General features: G+C 42.8%; 1 protein-coding gene across 1 annotated transcript in view; it reads right to left on the minus strand.

The window, feature by feature from the left end:
- fgd (faciogenital dysplasia) overlaps nucleotides 1-373 on the minus strand; it is a 50211-nt gene extending 49838 nt beyond the window's left edge. Inside the window, 1 exon segment of the mRNA XM_067395565.1 lies at nucleotides 220-373. Coding sequence (XP_067251666.1) covers nucleotides 220-241 — 22 coding nt within the window. The 5' untranslated portion in view covers nucleotides 242-373.
- Nucleotides 374-17431: the final 17058 nt, after the last annotated feature.

Consider the following 17431-nt stretch of genomic DNA (forward strand, 5'->3'; position numbering starts at 1 on the left):
TCTGCATTCATTCACAAGTCAAAGATCTCAGAAACTCCAACATTTCAGAGCAGATGTCCACATTCATCTCACAGAGCACTGCATGTTACATTTGTGTCTGTTTTTATAATCATAAACCTCACACATCTGAAGAAGGAGAGCAAACCCTTCCTCGCACTCTCATTCACTGTTATCTTCACACACACATTCAGTCTGAATGAGAAAGAGAGAAACACTGACCGCTCGCGCTGATTCCTCGCATCGTGTGAAACTTTCTCCGACTTTATATGTTGAAGAGATGCGAGCCGTTTCCCCCTTCATTTGTGCTGATTTGTCGATCCATCTTTCTGTTCTCCGTCTCTAGAATGGCTTTCTGGAAGCAGCTGCGTTTCTCCACCGACAACTGACTGAACTGACTCTGGTAATGTTGTCCGATCAGCAAACGAATCGTTCTTTTGAGTCGATTCTTTTTGATGATTCAGTGGTGTTTTGAGGGTGGGATTGGGGATAACTGATATTAATATACTGAAACATAAAAGCAATACTTTAAAATAACCATAACTGACCAGAAGTCGTGAAGTGTAAACAATGCCAGAGTCATGGGTCTGTGTATGTTCTCCCTCAGGAGCCTCATGTACCACGAGCATCATATGACACACTGGGTGGAGAAGGAGTCTTTGTGTTTCTTTCTTCTCTATGGAAGCACATTTTTGCCACATAAGAAAAAAACATACTTAATTCTGACATAAAAAAAGTCATTATGACAAGTAATACAAATGAAAAAAAGGTTGTGGTCCCAACTTCATTCTCAATCAGAAGCTATCAGGGCCCGTTTTTGGAAATAGTTGTTTAAAAGGGTGATTTTTTTTTTTAATTATTATTTTAATATGTTGAGGTTTGCTTATAAGTTTTTTGCACAAAAAACAAATGTAGGAGAACCATAATTTTCTACCCTCTGTCTGAACTGATATGTTTTTAAGGCGCAGCTCCCTTAAGGCTTGTCAGTAAACGCCCACTGTTATGATTGGTTAACGTCATTGCGTAAGAAAACAGTATCACTCACTATTGCACATGAGTAAGTGTTTTGAAATCATTATCCATATAAAACCATAATCAGACAAAGCATTTTGAAATCATTTACTTGTGGTTTGTGATGCAGCTGCTGTCAGATCCAATACAGTTACTGCTTCATCTGTCAACAAAAGTTTCTTTGCAACGTTTCTTTGCTGGTATCCTTCTGACGTCTACCAAAGCGAACATTTAAACGCTTTTATTTACTCCATTTGTCCTGTTTTCGACAGACTCAAGTGCGTGAAGTGAATGTGCACATGTATACTGTATCAGCGTAGACAGCGTCAGTCATTATAATGACTTCAGAAACTGAACACACATCTGTATACTGTATCAGTGTAGACAGCGTCAGTGATTATAATGACTTCAGAAACTGAACACATCTGTATACTGTATCAGCGTAGACAGCGTCAGTCATTATAATGACTTCAGAAACTGAACACATCTGTATACTGTATCAGTGTAGACAGCGTCAGTGATTAAAATGACTTCAGAAACTGAACGCACATCTGGATACTGTATCAGTGTAGACAGCGTCAGTCATTATAATGACTTCAGAAACTGAACACATCTGTATACTGTATCAGTGTAGACAGCGTCAGTCATTATAATGACTTCAGAAACTGAACACATCTGTATACTGTATCAGTGTAGACAGCGTCAGTCATTATAATGACTTCAGAAACTGAACGCACATCTGGATACTGTATCAGTGTAGACAGCGTCAGTCATTATAATGACTTCAGAAACTGAACACATCTGTATACTGTATCAGCGTAGACAGCGTCAGTCATTATAATGACTTCAGAAACTGAACACATCTGTATACTGTATCAGTGTAGACAGCGTCAGTGATTAAAATGACTTCAGAAACTGAACGCACATCTGGATACTGTATCAGTGTAGACAGCGTCAGTCATTATAATGACTTCAGAAACTGAACACATCTGTATACTGTATCAGTGTAGACAGCGTCAGTCATTATAATGACTTCAGAAACTGAACGCACATCTGGATACTGTATCAGTGTAGACAGCGTCAGTCATTATAATGACTTCAGAAACTGAACACATCTGTATACTGTATCAGTGTAGACAGCGTCAGTCATTATAATGACTTCAGAAACTGAACGCACATCTGTATACTGTATCAGTGTAGACAGCGTCAGTGATTATAATGACTTCAGAAACTGAACGCACATCTGGATACTGTATCAGTGTAGACAGCGTCAGTGATTATAATGACTTCAGAAACTGAACACATCTGTATACTGTATCAGTGTAGACAGCGTCAGTCATTATAATGACTTCAGAAACTGAACGCACATCTGGATACTGTATCAGTGTAGACAGCGTCAGTGATTATAATGACTTCAGAAACTGAACACATCTGTATACTGTATCAGTGTAGACAGCGTCAGTCATTATAATGACTTCAGAAACTGAACGCACATCTGTATACTGTATCAGTGTAGACAGCGTCAGTGATTATAATGACTTCAGAAACTGAACGCACATCTGGATACTGTATCAGTGTAGACAGCGTCAGTCATTATAATGACTTCAGAAACTGAACACATCTGTATACTGTATCAGTGTAGACAGCGTCAGTCATTATAATGACTTCAGAAACTGAACGCACATCTGTATACTGTATCAGTGTAGACAGCGTCAGTGATTATAATGACTTCAGAAACTGAACGCACATCTGGATACTGTATCAGTGTAGACAGCGTCAGTGATTATAATGACTTCAGAAACTGAACACATCTGTATACTGTATCAGTGTAGACAGCGTCAGTCATTATAATGACTTCAGAAACTGAACGCACATCTGGATACTGTATCAGTGTAGACAGCGTCAGTCATTATAATGACTTCAGAAACTGAACACATCTGTATACTGTATCAGTGTAGACAGCGTCAGTCATTATAATGACTTCAGAAACTGAACGCACATCTGTATACTGTATCAGTGTAGACAGCGTCAGTGATTATAATGACTTCAGAAACTGAACGCACATCTGGATACTGTATCAGTGTAGACAGCGTCAGTGATTATAATGACTTCAGAAACTGAACACACATCTGTATACTGTATCAGTGTAGACAGCGTCAGTCATAATGACTTCAGAAACTGAACGCACATCTGGATACTGTATCAGTGTAGACAGCGTCAGTCATTATAATGACTTCAGAAACTGAACACATCTGTATACTGTATCAGTGTAGACAGCGTCAGTGATTAAAATGACTTCAGAAACTGAACGCACATCTGGATACTGTATCAGTGTAGACAGCGTCAGTGATTAAAATGACTTCAGAAACTGAACACATCTGTATACTGTATCAGTGTAGACAGCGTCAGTGATTATAATGACTTCAGAAACTGAACGCACATCTGGATACTGTATCAGTGTAGACAGCGTCAGTGATTATAATGACTTCAGAAACTGAACACACATCTGTATACTGTATCAGTGTAGACAGCGTCAGTCATAATGACTTCAGAAACTGAACGCACATCTGGATACTGTATCAGTGTAGACAGCGTCAGTCATTATAATGACTTCAGAAACTGAACACATCTGTATACTGTATCAGCGTAGACAGCGTCAGTGATTATAATGACTTCAGAAACTGAACACATCTGTATACTGTATCAGTGTAGACAGCGTCAGTCATTATAATGACTTCAGAAACTGAACGCACATCTGGATACTGTATCAGTGTAGACAGCGTCAGTCATTATAATGACTTCAGAAACTGAACACACATCTGTATACTGTATCAGTGTAGACAGCGTCAGTCATAATGACTTCAGAAACTGAACGCACATCTGTATACTGTATCAGTGTAGACAGCGTCAGTGATTATAATGACTTCAGAAACTGAACACATCTGTATACTGTATCAGTGTAGACAGCGTCAGTGATTATAATGACTTCAGAAACTGAACACATCTGTATACTGTATCAGTGTAGACAGCGTCAGTCATTATAATGACTTCAGAAACTGAACGCACATCTGGATACTGTATCAGTGTAGACAGCGTCAGTGATTATAATGACTTCAGAAACTGAACACATCTGTATACTGTATCAGTGTAGACAGCGTCAGTGATTATAATGACTTCAGAAACTGAACACATCTGTATACTGTATCAGTGTAGACAGTGTCAGTCATTATAATGACTTCAGAAACTGAACACATCTGTATACTGTATCAGTGTAGACAGCGTCAGTGATTATAATGACTTCAGAAACTGAACACATCTGTATACTGTATCAGTGTAGACAGCGTCAGTCATTATAATGACTTCAGAAACTGAACGCACATCTGTATACTGTATCAGTGTAGACAGCGTCAGTGATTATAATGACTTCAGAAACTGAACGCACATCTGGATACTGTATCAGTGTAGACAGCGTCAGTGATTATAATGACTTCAGAAACTGAACACATCTGTATACTGTATCAGTGTAGACAGCGTCAGTCATTATAATGACTTCAGAAACTGAACGCACATCTGGATACTGTATCAGTGTAGACAGCGTCAGTCATTATAATGACTTCAGAAACTGAACACATCTGTATACTGTATCAGTGTAGACAGCGTCAGTCATTATAATGACTTCAGAAACTGAACGCACATCTGTATACTGTATCAGTGTAGACAGCGTCAGTGATTATAATGACTTCAGAAACTGAACGCACATCTGGATACTGTATCAGTGTAGACAGCGTCAGTGATTATAATGACTTCAGAAACTGAACACACATCTGTATACTGTATCAGTGTAGACAGCGTCAGTCATAATGACTTCAGAAACTGAACGCACATCTGGATACTGTATCAGTGTAGACAGCGTCAGTCATTATAATGACTTCAGAAACTGAACACATCTGTATACTGTATCAGTGTAGACAGCGTCAGTGATTAAAATGACTTCAGAAACTGAACGCACATCTGGATACTGTATCAGTGTAGACAGCGTCAGTGATTATAATGACTTCAGAAACTGAACACATCTGTATACTGTATCAGTGTAGACAGCGTCAGTGATTAAAATGACTTCAGAAACTGAACACATCTGTATACTGTATCAGTGTAGACAGCGTCAGTGATTATAATGACTTCAGAAACTGAACGCACATCTGGATACTGTATCAGTGTAGACAGCGTCAGTGATTATAATGACTTCAGAAACTGAACACACATCTGTATACTGTATCAGTGTAGACAGCGTCAGTCATAATGACTTCAGAAACTGAACGCACATCTGGATACTGTATCAGTGTAGACAGCGTCAGTGATTATAATGACTTCAGAAACTGAACACATCTGTATACTGTATCAGTGTAGACAGCGTCAGTGATTATAATGACTTCAGAAACTGAACACATCTGTATACTGTATCAGTGTAGACAGTGTCAGTCATTATAATGACTTCAGAAACTGAACACACATCTGTATACTGTATCAGTGTAGACAGCGTCAGTCATAATGACTTCAGAAACTGAACGCACATCTGGATACTGTATCAGTGTAGACAGCGTCAGTGATTATAATGACTTCAGAAACTGAACACATCTGTATACTGTATCAGTGTAGACAGCGTCAGTGATTATAATGACTTCAGAAACTGAACACATCTGTATACTGTATCAGTGTAGACAGTGTCAGTCATTATAATGACTTCAGAAACTGAACACATCTGTATACTGTATCAGTGTAGACAGCGTCAGTGATTATAATGACTTCAGAAACTGAACACATCTGTATACTGTATCAGTGTAGACAGCGTCAGTCATTATAATGACTTCAGAAACTGAACGCACATCTGGATACTGTATCAGTGTAGACAGCGTCAGTGATTATAATGACTTCAGAAACTGAACACACATCTGTATACTGTATCAGTGTAGACAGCGTCAGTGATTATAATGACTTCAGAAACTGAACACATCTGTATACTGTATCAGTGTAGACAGTGTCAGTCATTATAATGACTTCAGAACTGTATCAGCGTAGACAGCGTCAGTGATTATAATGACTTCAGAAACTGAACACATCTGTATACTTTATCAGCGTAGACAGTGTCAGTCATTATAATGACTTCAGAAACTGAACGCACATCTGTATACTGTATCAGTGTAGACAGCGTCAGTGATTATAATGACTTCAGAAACTGAACACATCTGTATACTGTATCAGTGTAGACAGCGTCAGTCATTATAATGACTTCAGAAACTGAACGCACATCTGTATACTGTATCAGTGTAGACAGCGTCAGTGATTATAATGACTTCAGAAACTGAACACATCTGTATACTGTATCAGTGTAGACAGCGTCAGTCATTATAATGAGTTCAGAAACTGAACACATCTGTATACTTTATCAGCGTAGACAGTGTCAGTCATTATAATGACTTCAGAAACTGAACGCACATCTGTATACTGTATCAGTGTAGACAGCGTCAGTGATTATAATGACTTCAGAAACTGAACACATCTGTATACTGTATCAGTGTAGACAGCGTCAGTCATTATAATGACTTCAGAAACTGAACGCACATCTGTATACTGTATCAGTGTAGACAGCGTCAGTGATTATAATGACTTCAGAAACTGAACACACATCTGTATACTGTATCAGCGTAGACAGCGTCAGTGATTATAATGACTTCAGAAACTGAACACATCTGTATACTTTATCAGCGTAGACAGTGTCAGTCATTATAATGACTTCAGAAACTGAACGCACATCTGTATACTGTATCAGTGTAGACAGCGTCAGTGATTATAATGACTTCAGAAACTGAACACATCTGTATACTGTATCAGTGTAGACAGCGTCAGTCATTATAATGACTTCAGAAACTGAACGCACATCTGTATACTGTATCAGTGTAGACAGCGTCAGTGATTATAATGACTTCAGAAACTGAACACACATCTGTATACTGTATCAGCGTAGACAGCGTCAGTGATTATAATGACTTCAGAAACTGAACACATCTGTATACTGTATCAGCGTAGACAGCGTCAGTGATTATAATGACTTCAGAAACTGAACGCACATCTGGATACTGTATCAGTGTAGACAGCGTCAGTCATTATAATGACTTCAGAAACTGAACACACATCTGTATACTGTATCAGTGTAGACAGTGTCAGTCATTATAATGACTTCAGAAACTGAACACACATCTGGATACTGTATCAGTGTAGACAGTGTCAGTCATTATAATGACTTCAGAAACTGAACACATCTGTATACTGTATCAGCGTAGACAGCGTCAGTGATTATAATGACTTCAGAAACTGAACACATCTGTATACTGTATCAGTGTAGACAGCGTCAGTGATTATAATGACTTCAGAAACTGAACACATCTGTATACTGTATCAGCGTAGACAGCGTCAGTCATTATAATGACTTCAGAAACTGAACACACATCTGTATACTGTATCAGTGTAGACAGCGTCAGTGATTATAATGACTTCAGAAACTGAACGCACATCTGGATACTGTATCAGTGTAGACAGTGTCAGTCATTATAATGACTTCAGAAACTGAACACATCTGTATACTGTATCAGCGTAGACAGCGTCAGTGATTATAATGACTTCAGAAACTGAACGCACATCTGGATACTGTATCAGTGTAGACAGTGTCAGTCATTATAATGACTTCAGAAACTGAACACATCTGTATACTGTATCAGTGTAGACAGCGTCAGTGATTATAATGACTTCAGAAACTGAACACACATCTGTATACTGTATCAGCGTAGACAGCGTCAGTCATTATAATGACTTCAGAAACTGAACGCACATCTGTATACTGTATCAGTGTAGACAGCGTCAGTGATTATAATGACTTCAGAAACTGAACACATCTGTATACTGTATCAGTGTAGACAGCGTCAGTGATTATAATGACTTCAGAAACTGAACACATCTGTATACTGTATCAGTGTAGACAGCGTCAGTGATTATAATGACTTCAGAAACTGAACACATCTGTATACTGTATCAGCGTAGACAGCGTCAGTGATTATAATGACTTCAGAAACTATTGGTTGATGTCTTGCTCTGGAGGCAGGCATATGCAAATGTATTTGCCCGTGTGATGTCACAAGTCCCCCAATATCCAGTCACTTTTGGAGCTTTATTAAATAAATGCTTTGTTTGTGATGAGGAGGACGTTTTAAGCTATGTAACTTGCAGGATGTTTCTTTGGAACTGCCCTATCCTGCTTCACTTCCTACCTGTCTGATCATCAGCATTACATCTCTCTCCACCAGGCTAAGTCCACTGCTGCCCTTGTCTCTCACAGTGTTCCCCAGGGTTCTGTCCTTGGGCCTTTTTACATTTCATCATCTTCATGCTTCCATTAGGTAACATTATTCATTATCATGGCTTTAACTTCCATCGCTATTCCACACACATGACATTGCAGTTCTTCATTATCATGAAAGTTTATTATCTGCATGCATTTTAAAGCCATAACAGTCTAAACTTCTGATATATGGTTTTCTAAGCGCACATATCTAAACCACACACACAAAAAGCTGTCTGTCAGATGCATCCTGTGAGTGTTAAACTATGTTCTCTTTCAGTTTCTGTCAAATACACACAAGGTTATGTCAAAAACGCACAAAGTTCACATAAACGCAGTTGGTTATGTCTGTAATGAGGGGTCAGCAGAGAGTGGATCCATTTGCAGCTTTATTAAAACACAGCAGTGTACAGACAAGGGCAAGGCAATACCGTAAAGAGGGACAGGCAAAGGTCGAGGCTGGCAGAAGAGAATCAGAGTCGGGTCACAGGCAATGATCAGGACAGGCGGCAAACAAACACAGTTCAGAGTACAGGCAAGGATCAGGGCAGGCGGCAAAGGGTCAAGAGTAATAAACAGTCCAGGTAACAACGATATATCAGTCCACAGAATAACGCTCAGAAATGACCACCGTAGCAAGTAGCAAGTGTGTGTCTTAAGTAGTGTGTGTGTGATGCAGTGCAGGTGTGTGTGCAATCAGTCCCAGGAATGAGGGCCTATGGGAAATGGAGTCCGAATGGTAGTGAATCAATATTCTTGTCATGGCTCCCTCCAGCGGTCCGGAGGATGAACCGTGGGAGCCACATTCATGACAGAGCCCCCACCCTGCGAGCAGCTCCAGATGCGAGGAGGCGGATTCCGGGGTCTACCACAAGGTCGAGGGGCCGGTCTCTCTGGGTGCATCCGATGGAATTCCTCCATGAGAGCAGGGTCCAGGATATCATCCGCGTCGAGCCAGGATCGCTCCTCCGGTCCGTACCCCTCCCAGTCGACCAGATATTATAGCTTCCGACCCCGACACCTGGAATCGAGCAGTTCTCGAACTTGATAGGCCTCCTCGCCTTCGATCAGCAATGGTGGAGTATGACGGCCCTCGGCTCCCTCCGGTTCCCCTCCCGGACCCCCGGAGGGTTTCAGCAACGAAACATGGAAAGTGGGAGAAACACGATAATTAGCAGGCAAATTTAAACGGAAAAACACAGGAGTTATTTGTTTAGTAATTTGGAAAGGCCCTACAAACCTGGGGGTTGGTAACCTAGGACACATTGGAATGGTGTGATACCAGTGGCAGGTTTCCACAGAGAATTCTGGGCGTATTCAGCCCACATCAAATAACGTCTCCACTCAGACTGCTTGTGCTGACAGTAGGTGCGTAGAAATCGTGTGAGTTCCTGGTTTAGATGTTCCGTTTGACTGTTAGATTCTGGATGGCAGCCCGAAGTGAGACTGATATTGACATTTAGATTCTTGAAGAAAGTGGACCAGACCCGGGAGGTGAATTGTGGCCCTTTGTCTGATACGATGTCATCAGGTAATCCATAAAGTCTGAAGACAAAGTTACATAACAACTCAGCAGTTTCAAATGCAGTGGGAAGTTTAGGGAGAAGTATGAGGCGACAGGCTTTGGAAAAGCGATCGACGACGGTGAGGATGGTAGTGTTGCCTTGTGATACTGGGTGGTCGGTGATGAAGTCAATTGCAATGTGTGACCAGGGGTGTTGTGGAATGGGTAATGGTTGAAGCAAACCGGCAGGAGATTGATGAGAGGTTTTGGATGTTTGGCAGGCTGTGCAGTTGTGGATGAATTGGGTCACGTCGTGGAGCATGGAATCCCACCAGAATCGATTTTGAAGAAGATTGTGAGTGGCAGTGATACCTGGATGACCGGAGCTGGGAAGGTCGTGAACATGGTGTAGGATTTTGTCTCTCAGATGGGCTGGCACGAAGGTACGGTTTGGTGGGCATCTGGCTGGTGGAGCGGACTGTTTGTTGGCCTGAGTTATTTTGGTCATTATGTCCCATTTGGAATGGTGCAAGGAGAATGGTGTCAGGGATTATATGTTCTTCAGTCTTAGGTTGTTCGATCTGTTCTGTTTGCCGAGATAATGCGCCGGCCTTGGTGTTTTTGGAACCGGGTCTGTAAGTTACTTTAAACTGGAAACAGGTAAAGAACATAGCCCATCTGGCCTGACGTGGATTTAGCCGCTTGGCAGAGCGAAGGTATTCTAAATTTCATTGCTAGAAGTTCACAATCACCCACATCATGATTACGTTCTGCTGCTGATAACTTTCTGGAGTAGAAGGCGCAAGGGAACATTTTCTCTGGGGTACCTTGTCGTTGAGAAAGAATGGCTCCGATGCCTGTGTTGGATGCGTTCACCTCCACAATGAAAGGCCGTTCCGGGTCTGGGTGTCGGAGAATGGGTGCAGTCGTGAATTGTTCCTTTAGCTCTTTGAATGCTTTGTCAGCTTCTGGGGACCAGAGTAGATGGGACATTTGGGGTCTAGTCATGGAGGTCAGAGGCGCTGCAACACTGCTGAAGTTTTGTATGAACCGCATGTAGAAGTTAGCAAAGCCCAGGAATCTCTGCAGTTCTTTTAGAGTGCGTGGTTTTGGCCATTCAAGCATGGCTTTCTCCTTGCTGTCGTCCATGGCAACACCGTCACGGCTGATAACATACCCCAGGAAGGAAGTAGAGGTCTGATGGAATTCACACTTTTCGGCTTTTGCATATAGTTGGTGCTGTATGAGTCTCTGTAAGACGGCTCGGACATGTTGGATGGGTTTTTCAAGTGAATTGGAGTATATGAGGATGTCATCGATGTACACTATGACCCAGCAATTCAGCATATCTCTAAATACATCATTAATGTAAGACTGGAACACTGCTGGACTGTTGGATAGCCTGAACGGCATAACAAGGGTCTCATAGTGGCCGGTGGTTGTAGAGAATGCGGTCTTCCATTCATCCCCCTCTCGTATGCGAATGAGGTTGTATGCACAGCGGAGATCAAGCTTGGTGAAATATTCAGCCTGACGTAACTGCTCGAGAGCAGCGAGTACCAGTGGCAGGGGATAGCGAAACTTGACAGTGATATTGTTCAAACCTCGGTAGTTGATACAGGTCTCAGTCCTCCGTCTTTCTTCTTGACAAAGAAAAAGCCTGCTGAGGCTGGTGACGTGGATGGCCGAATGAAACCCTTGGCTAGTTCCTCCTCGATGTATGCTTTCATGCTTTTCATGCTTTCTCGGGCTGAGATAGGGGAAAAGTTCTGCCTTTGGGAGGCGTAGTACCTGGTAACAAGTCAATAGCGCAGTCTCCGGGTCTATGAGGAGGTAATTCAGTAGACTTTTGCTTGCTAAATGCCATGGCCAAATCAACGTAGTTGGCAGGGATGTTGAGTTTCCCAGGGTCGAATTTGTGCACCTCAGCAGTTTGAAGTGGCAAGGGAATGACGTGCTGTAAACAGTTTTTATGGCAGAGGGCATCCCATTGTAATATTTGTCCATCCTTCCAGGTTATGGGTTCGAAGCCATGGCAGACCAAGGATAATAGGGTTGTTAGGTGAGTGAATGACATAGAAGCGGATGGTTTCATGGTGAAGAATTCCTACTTGGAGCCTGAGCTCATCAGTGATGTGTGCCACCCTTCCTCCTCCAATGGGTTTTTCCGTCTAACGGAGATGTTGTGTTCTTTAATGAAAGTGTCAGACATGAAGTTCCCTGCAGCTTCAGAGTCCAGAAGAGTGTGATTGGTAATGTTCTGTTCGTTAATAGTGAGTTGGACGGGAATTTTAAGGCAGTTGGATGAATAATTATGTTGAGTAAGGGAACTCACCGCTTTGGAATTGGTTGAAATGGGACGAACCGGGCAGTTGAGCTTGAAATGACCAGCCTGGCCCAACACACATGTCTGTAATCATCAAGCAAACTTGAACACCTTGCTTAGCTGGTTCAGGTGTGGAAATCTGCAGGATGGTAGCTCTCCAGGAGCAGGGTTGGACACCCCTGTTTTAGCTAGTCGTTAAGTGTGTGCCCGGCTTAATTAGGAGAGTAAAGGATTTAACTGATAATGAACAGGTGAAACGATAACAAGGAAAGGAATGGAATAACAAGGGGCAGGAATAAGACACTGCAATGACACTCCATGGAGTTAGGGATGACATATCCCCCTCATGTTGAGCCAAGGCCGTGACCATGTCTTGAACGATGGGGGGACCTTTTTTCTGTTTAAAGAAATTAAATAAAGGATCAAAGAGATTTTAAGGCACAATATGTAATATTTTTGGATTAAAATATCCATAAACCACTAGAACAGTGTTATATATTTTGTTGACTTGTGTACTTACATTATCCCAAATGTTTCCAAGAATGTTTAAATGTTTAAGAGATGGAGATGTTTCACTCAGAAATGCATCACAACACTGGAGAAAAGTCGTTTGAAACTTCCAGTTCACGGGGACTTTAAGCAAAGACTATAGAATAACACAAGACCCGTCACTCGTATTGTTTTGAATGGGAGAAAGTGAAACGCGCAATATGGTGGAATAAGTCCCGCCTTCTAAGTGTCACGATCACCGTTTGCTCCTGTCAGTTCCCGGACTACACTTCCCACAATCCTCCCTGTCAGTCACACGTTCACATCACACCAATCACCTGTTGCCACATCCACCGTAGCACACCACACTGATCACCACACCCAGCTGCTGTTCATTATCAGGACTATAAAGGACTTCCACTCACACCACCTCACCGCGAAGTATTGTTAACACTGTTGCAATTTCTGAGCGTGTATTCCCTGTTTGCCTGTCTGTTCTCCACCTTGTCTGTTCCTGTTTATTGACCCGTTGCTGCCTGTCCAGACCCTTGCCTCGTATACTGTTCTGTGAGTGATATCCGCCTGCCTTTTGATCTACCGCCTGTACCCTGTAGCGTTTCCAGTCTCAGCATGGACCCAGCATGGTGTCTCATCAACCTACATCAAGGTAGCTGTACCCTCGATGCCCATATTCAAAAGTTCCTGGAGATTGCTCACCTGTCTGATCTGCCAGACTATGCCCTCATTGACTTTTTTGTTTATGGATTAAACAAACCACTTAAGGACTATGTACTCACCAATGGTCCCCGAGGGTCATTCGTGGAATTCCTGGACTTTGCCCTGCTCACAGTTGGTTCAACTTTTACTGTGGGGGTCGCGGAGGAACGCGACGCCACGCTGAACCACATAATGGCGGCCGCTACAGACTGCGCACATAAAATGGCGGATGCTACAACGCCCCATCATATCTCCGCTGATCGCCCAGAGCAACGTCACGTCTCTGGATCAATCAGAGAACGGCAAGGATTACGTTCCAGTGTGGTTGACCCACCGCTGATGTCAGCGCGAGCGGCTGGCATTCCCAAGCATCAGCCGGACACTTCGCCCTCAAGCTCGGTGGCCGCTTCGCTCTCAAGCCCGGTGGCCGCTACGCTCTCAAGCCCGGTGGCCGCTACGCTCTCAAGCCCGGTGGCCGCGTCACACTCAATCCAGCCGGACGCTTCACTCTCAAGCCCGCTGGACGCTTCGCACGTGAGCTCGCTGGTAGCAACACATTCAAATTCACCGGTCGCAATGCACTCAAGCGCCCTGTATGCGATGGACAAGATGGCCGCCCCTGCAGTGTCAGTGAACAAAGGCGCCGCTCCTGCCGTTGAGTCAGCTCCAGTCAGTGAGTCTGCCCCAGAGCCTGCTCCAGCCAGTGAGTCCGCTCCAGAATCTGCTCCAGCCAGTGAGTCCGCTCCAGAGTCGCACACTTTTCCGGTCAGTCCAGCCATGGCCCAGAAGACTGTCTTCACCTTCTACGCCTTGATTGTCTTGCGCACTTCGAGGATGTATTCAGGGTCCGTCGACCATAGTCCAGTCTGCCAGCCCGAGCCCGCTGCCATCCCGGAGCAGTCCAAGCCCGCTGCAGTCCCGGAGCAGCTCGAGCCCGCTGCCGTCCCAGAGTTGTCCGCTCTCCCTGACACGGCCACGGAGGCCGTCACCAAGCTGCCTGCTCTCCCTGATATGGCCACAGAGCACCCTTGGTCGGCCCTACCTCCACCGCCCAGGCAATTTGTCCTGCCAGCGCCACCCAAATGCCTTGCTCTGCCGGCGCCACCCGAGCTCCTTGCCCATGAACCCGCCAAGGCCCCTGTTGATTTCCCCAAGAACTTTTTTGGGGAGGGCAGTATACCTAGGGGTGGGGAGCTGGTGGGTGGGGACCCTGCCCAGCCACTGCTGTCAGGGCCATTTATGGACTGTTACCCACTATGGTCATCTATGGACTCATTGCTGTGGCTGCCCAAGCCGCCTAACCTGCCATGGTTGCTCAAGCCACCTGACCTGCCGTGGCTACCCAAGCCACCTGACCTGCCGCGGTTGCTCAAGCCACCTGACCTGCCGTGGTTGCTCAAGCCACCTGACCTGCCGTGGTTGCTCAAGCCACCTGACCTGCTGTGGCTACCCAAGCCACCTGACCTGCCGTGGCTACCCAAGCCACCTGACTTGCCGTGGTTGCTCAAGTCACCTGACCTGTCGAGGTTACCCAAGCCACCTGATCCCCTGTGGCCTTCTGACACTCCGGACTCACCATGGCTGCCCGTAGCCCCTGACCCGCCATGGCGGCCCTGGAACCTGTTCCTGTCCACTACTAGAGCTCCAATGCACCCATCCCCCCTCCCTATTGGTGTCATCTACGCCGCGAGGACGCGCCTTCCGGGAGGGCGGCGTTATGTCACAATCACCGTTTGCTCCTGTCAGTTCCTGGACTACACTTCCCACAATCATCCCTGTTAGTCACATGTTCACATCACACCAATCACCTGTTGCCACATCCAGCCTAGCACACCACACCCAGCTGCTGCTCATTATCAGGACTATAAAGGACTTCCACTCACACCACCTCACCGCGAAGTATTGTTAACACTGTTACAATAAGAGCCAATCGCCGATTGGTAAAATCATGTCACTGCAGCGGCCATGAGAAGCTCCAGTTCCTATAGAAACAGTTAGACATGCGCCTCCGAAATGAGACCCAAGAGAAGCGCATTTAGGACTGCGCATGCGCATTAGCTTGATCCAGCCTGAAAAATAAAGTTTTTTTGTCATGATTTGAGCGTTTAGAAACAAAATTCATGAGACAGTTGTTGTCAGATTTCATTGGTGATTTCAAATATGAAATTTAATCGAAAGCTTGGCAAACAGCTTTGGAGAATTTGATGTTTCCCCAGTCAGAGAGATAGGAGCTGCACTTGGATGCCCGAGAGGTGTTTCCAAGATGGCCACCGAGTGAAATGACTCGTCTAAAAGGGACTTTGCTTTAAGGGAATAAAGAACAAATTAAAATGGTAAAAGGTGTTGCCTATATTGTGAAGTAATCCATTTAAACTCTTTGGAAATAATATTGTATTTAAAAATATGCACACATTCACTCTGGTTTGTATGTGTAATATGTCAAATGTAAAAAAAAGTTTCTTGTCTTGTCACATTCAGTTATGAATGACATAATTTAAATGATAGCATACTTTAAATTCAAAATGGCGAAATTAAATTTAAAAAGTTGAGTATTTTGTATCTCTGTATGTTAGGGTACAACAGGGCTAAAGGTGCCTTTGATTTAATTTTCCTCTAAACCACTAGATGGCACAAAAACTTGCCGCAGCACATTCCTAAATATCCGCTTTTCAAAATGCATGTGCAAATTTGTCTGATCCTCGATGCCATCGCGAGCAGCAACACAAAGTTGATTCTGAGGTAGTTTGATCTAATGTTTGATGTTTTTTAAAATGTTGTTGAAGTAGCAAATAAGAATCCATTAAATTAATGTTTGTATTTTCAGACAAAGGTCTTCTTAATGATTTTCAGTTTTGTTCAAGGTAATTCAAGCAACAGTTTTTCAATAATGAAAGAATATGTAAAGGTTTGGTATTTGGGGTAAAAAGCACCGCTGCTGTTGGGGCAAAAGGCACAATAATTAACATGATAATGAATAGCTGGCTTGACTGTTCCATTTGCTGACTTGGTTAGATTCACATAGCAAATATCATAAATCAAATTTTAATTGAGGTGTGTCTTTAGCCCCGTTGTACCCGTGGGACGTTAAACATGTCCATCATAAAACAGCTGTCAAATATTAAATGTTTAGCTACTTATATCTTACCACGCAAGCGTTGAATAGTAAGCCCCGCCTTCTTTGATCTGATTGGCCATCATTTTGACATTGACAAGTGCTATCAAAATTCAAACACAATTCGAAATGAGGACAAAACGTCATAATTATGACGTACTAAGCTATAATTATGAGATAAAAAAGCTAAAATTATGAGATAAAAAGTCATAATTATGACTAAAGTTAATAAGTTCGATAAAAAGTCATAATTATGACTAAAGTTAATAATTTTAACTTTTTAGTTGGACGTCTTTTTTTTATTATTTTGTATGGCTTGTGTTGATAAATAGCATGCAATTCATTTTAAAACGTATCGTATGATGGAGAAAATGCTGTATTACCTTTGCCATATCGCGTCCGATTTTATCGCGATAAATCGTGCAGCCCTAGTTACTATAAATAAAGCTGCATCTGATTATATGTTAGCTACTTGACAAAATAGTGTTTTCCTCTGAGGCATGGTAAAGCATGGTACTCTCAAAAAATCAAGAACATTAAATTTAAACAATGAGACTAAACATGTTGAGCTATATAACAACAATAATTAGTTTTCTGTCTATAAATATATCAAAACAGTTGTTCCCTTGTCTATTAAAACATGTAAATATTAAAGCGTCTTTGGTGTTTCCATGGTTTCTACAAAACAAACCGGAAACCGAGGGTAACGCGGGTATGACGCCATTGACAGGCGACTCCTCACACGTCCCGGAGCCTTGGTTAAAACTGCAATTTTCTCACGATTTACAAATAGTTGCAAACATTTGGGATATTGTAAGTACCCAAGTGAACAAAATATATAACACTGGCCTGGTGGTTTTTGGATATTTTACTGCAAAAATATTA

Source organism: Chanodichthys erythropterus, chromosome 9, assembly GCF_024489055.1.
Source record: "Chanodichthys erythropterus isolate Z2021 chromosome 9, ASM2448905v1, whole genome shotgun sequence".
Taxonomy (NCBI): domain Eukaryota; kingdom Metazoa; phylum Chordata; class Actinopteri; order Cypriniformes; family Xenocyprididae; genus Chanodichthys; species Chanodichthys erythropterus.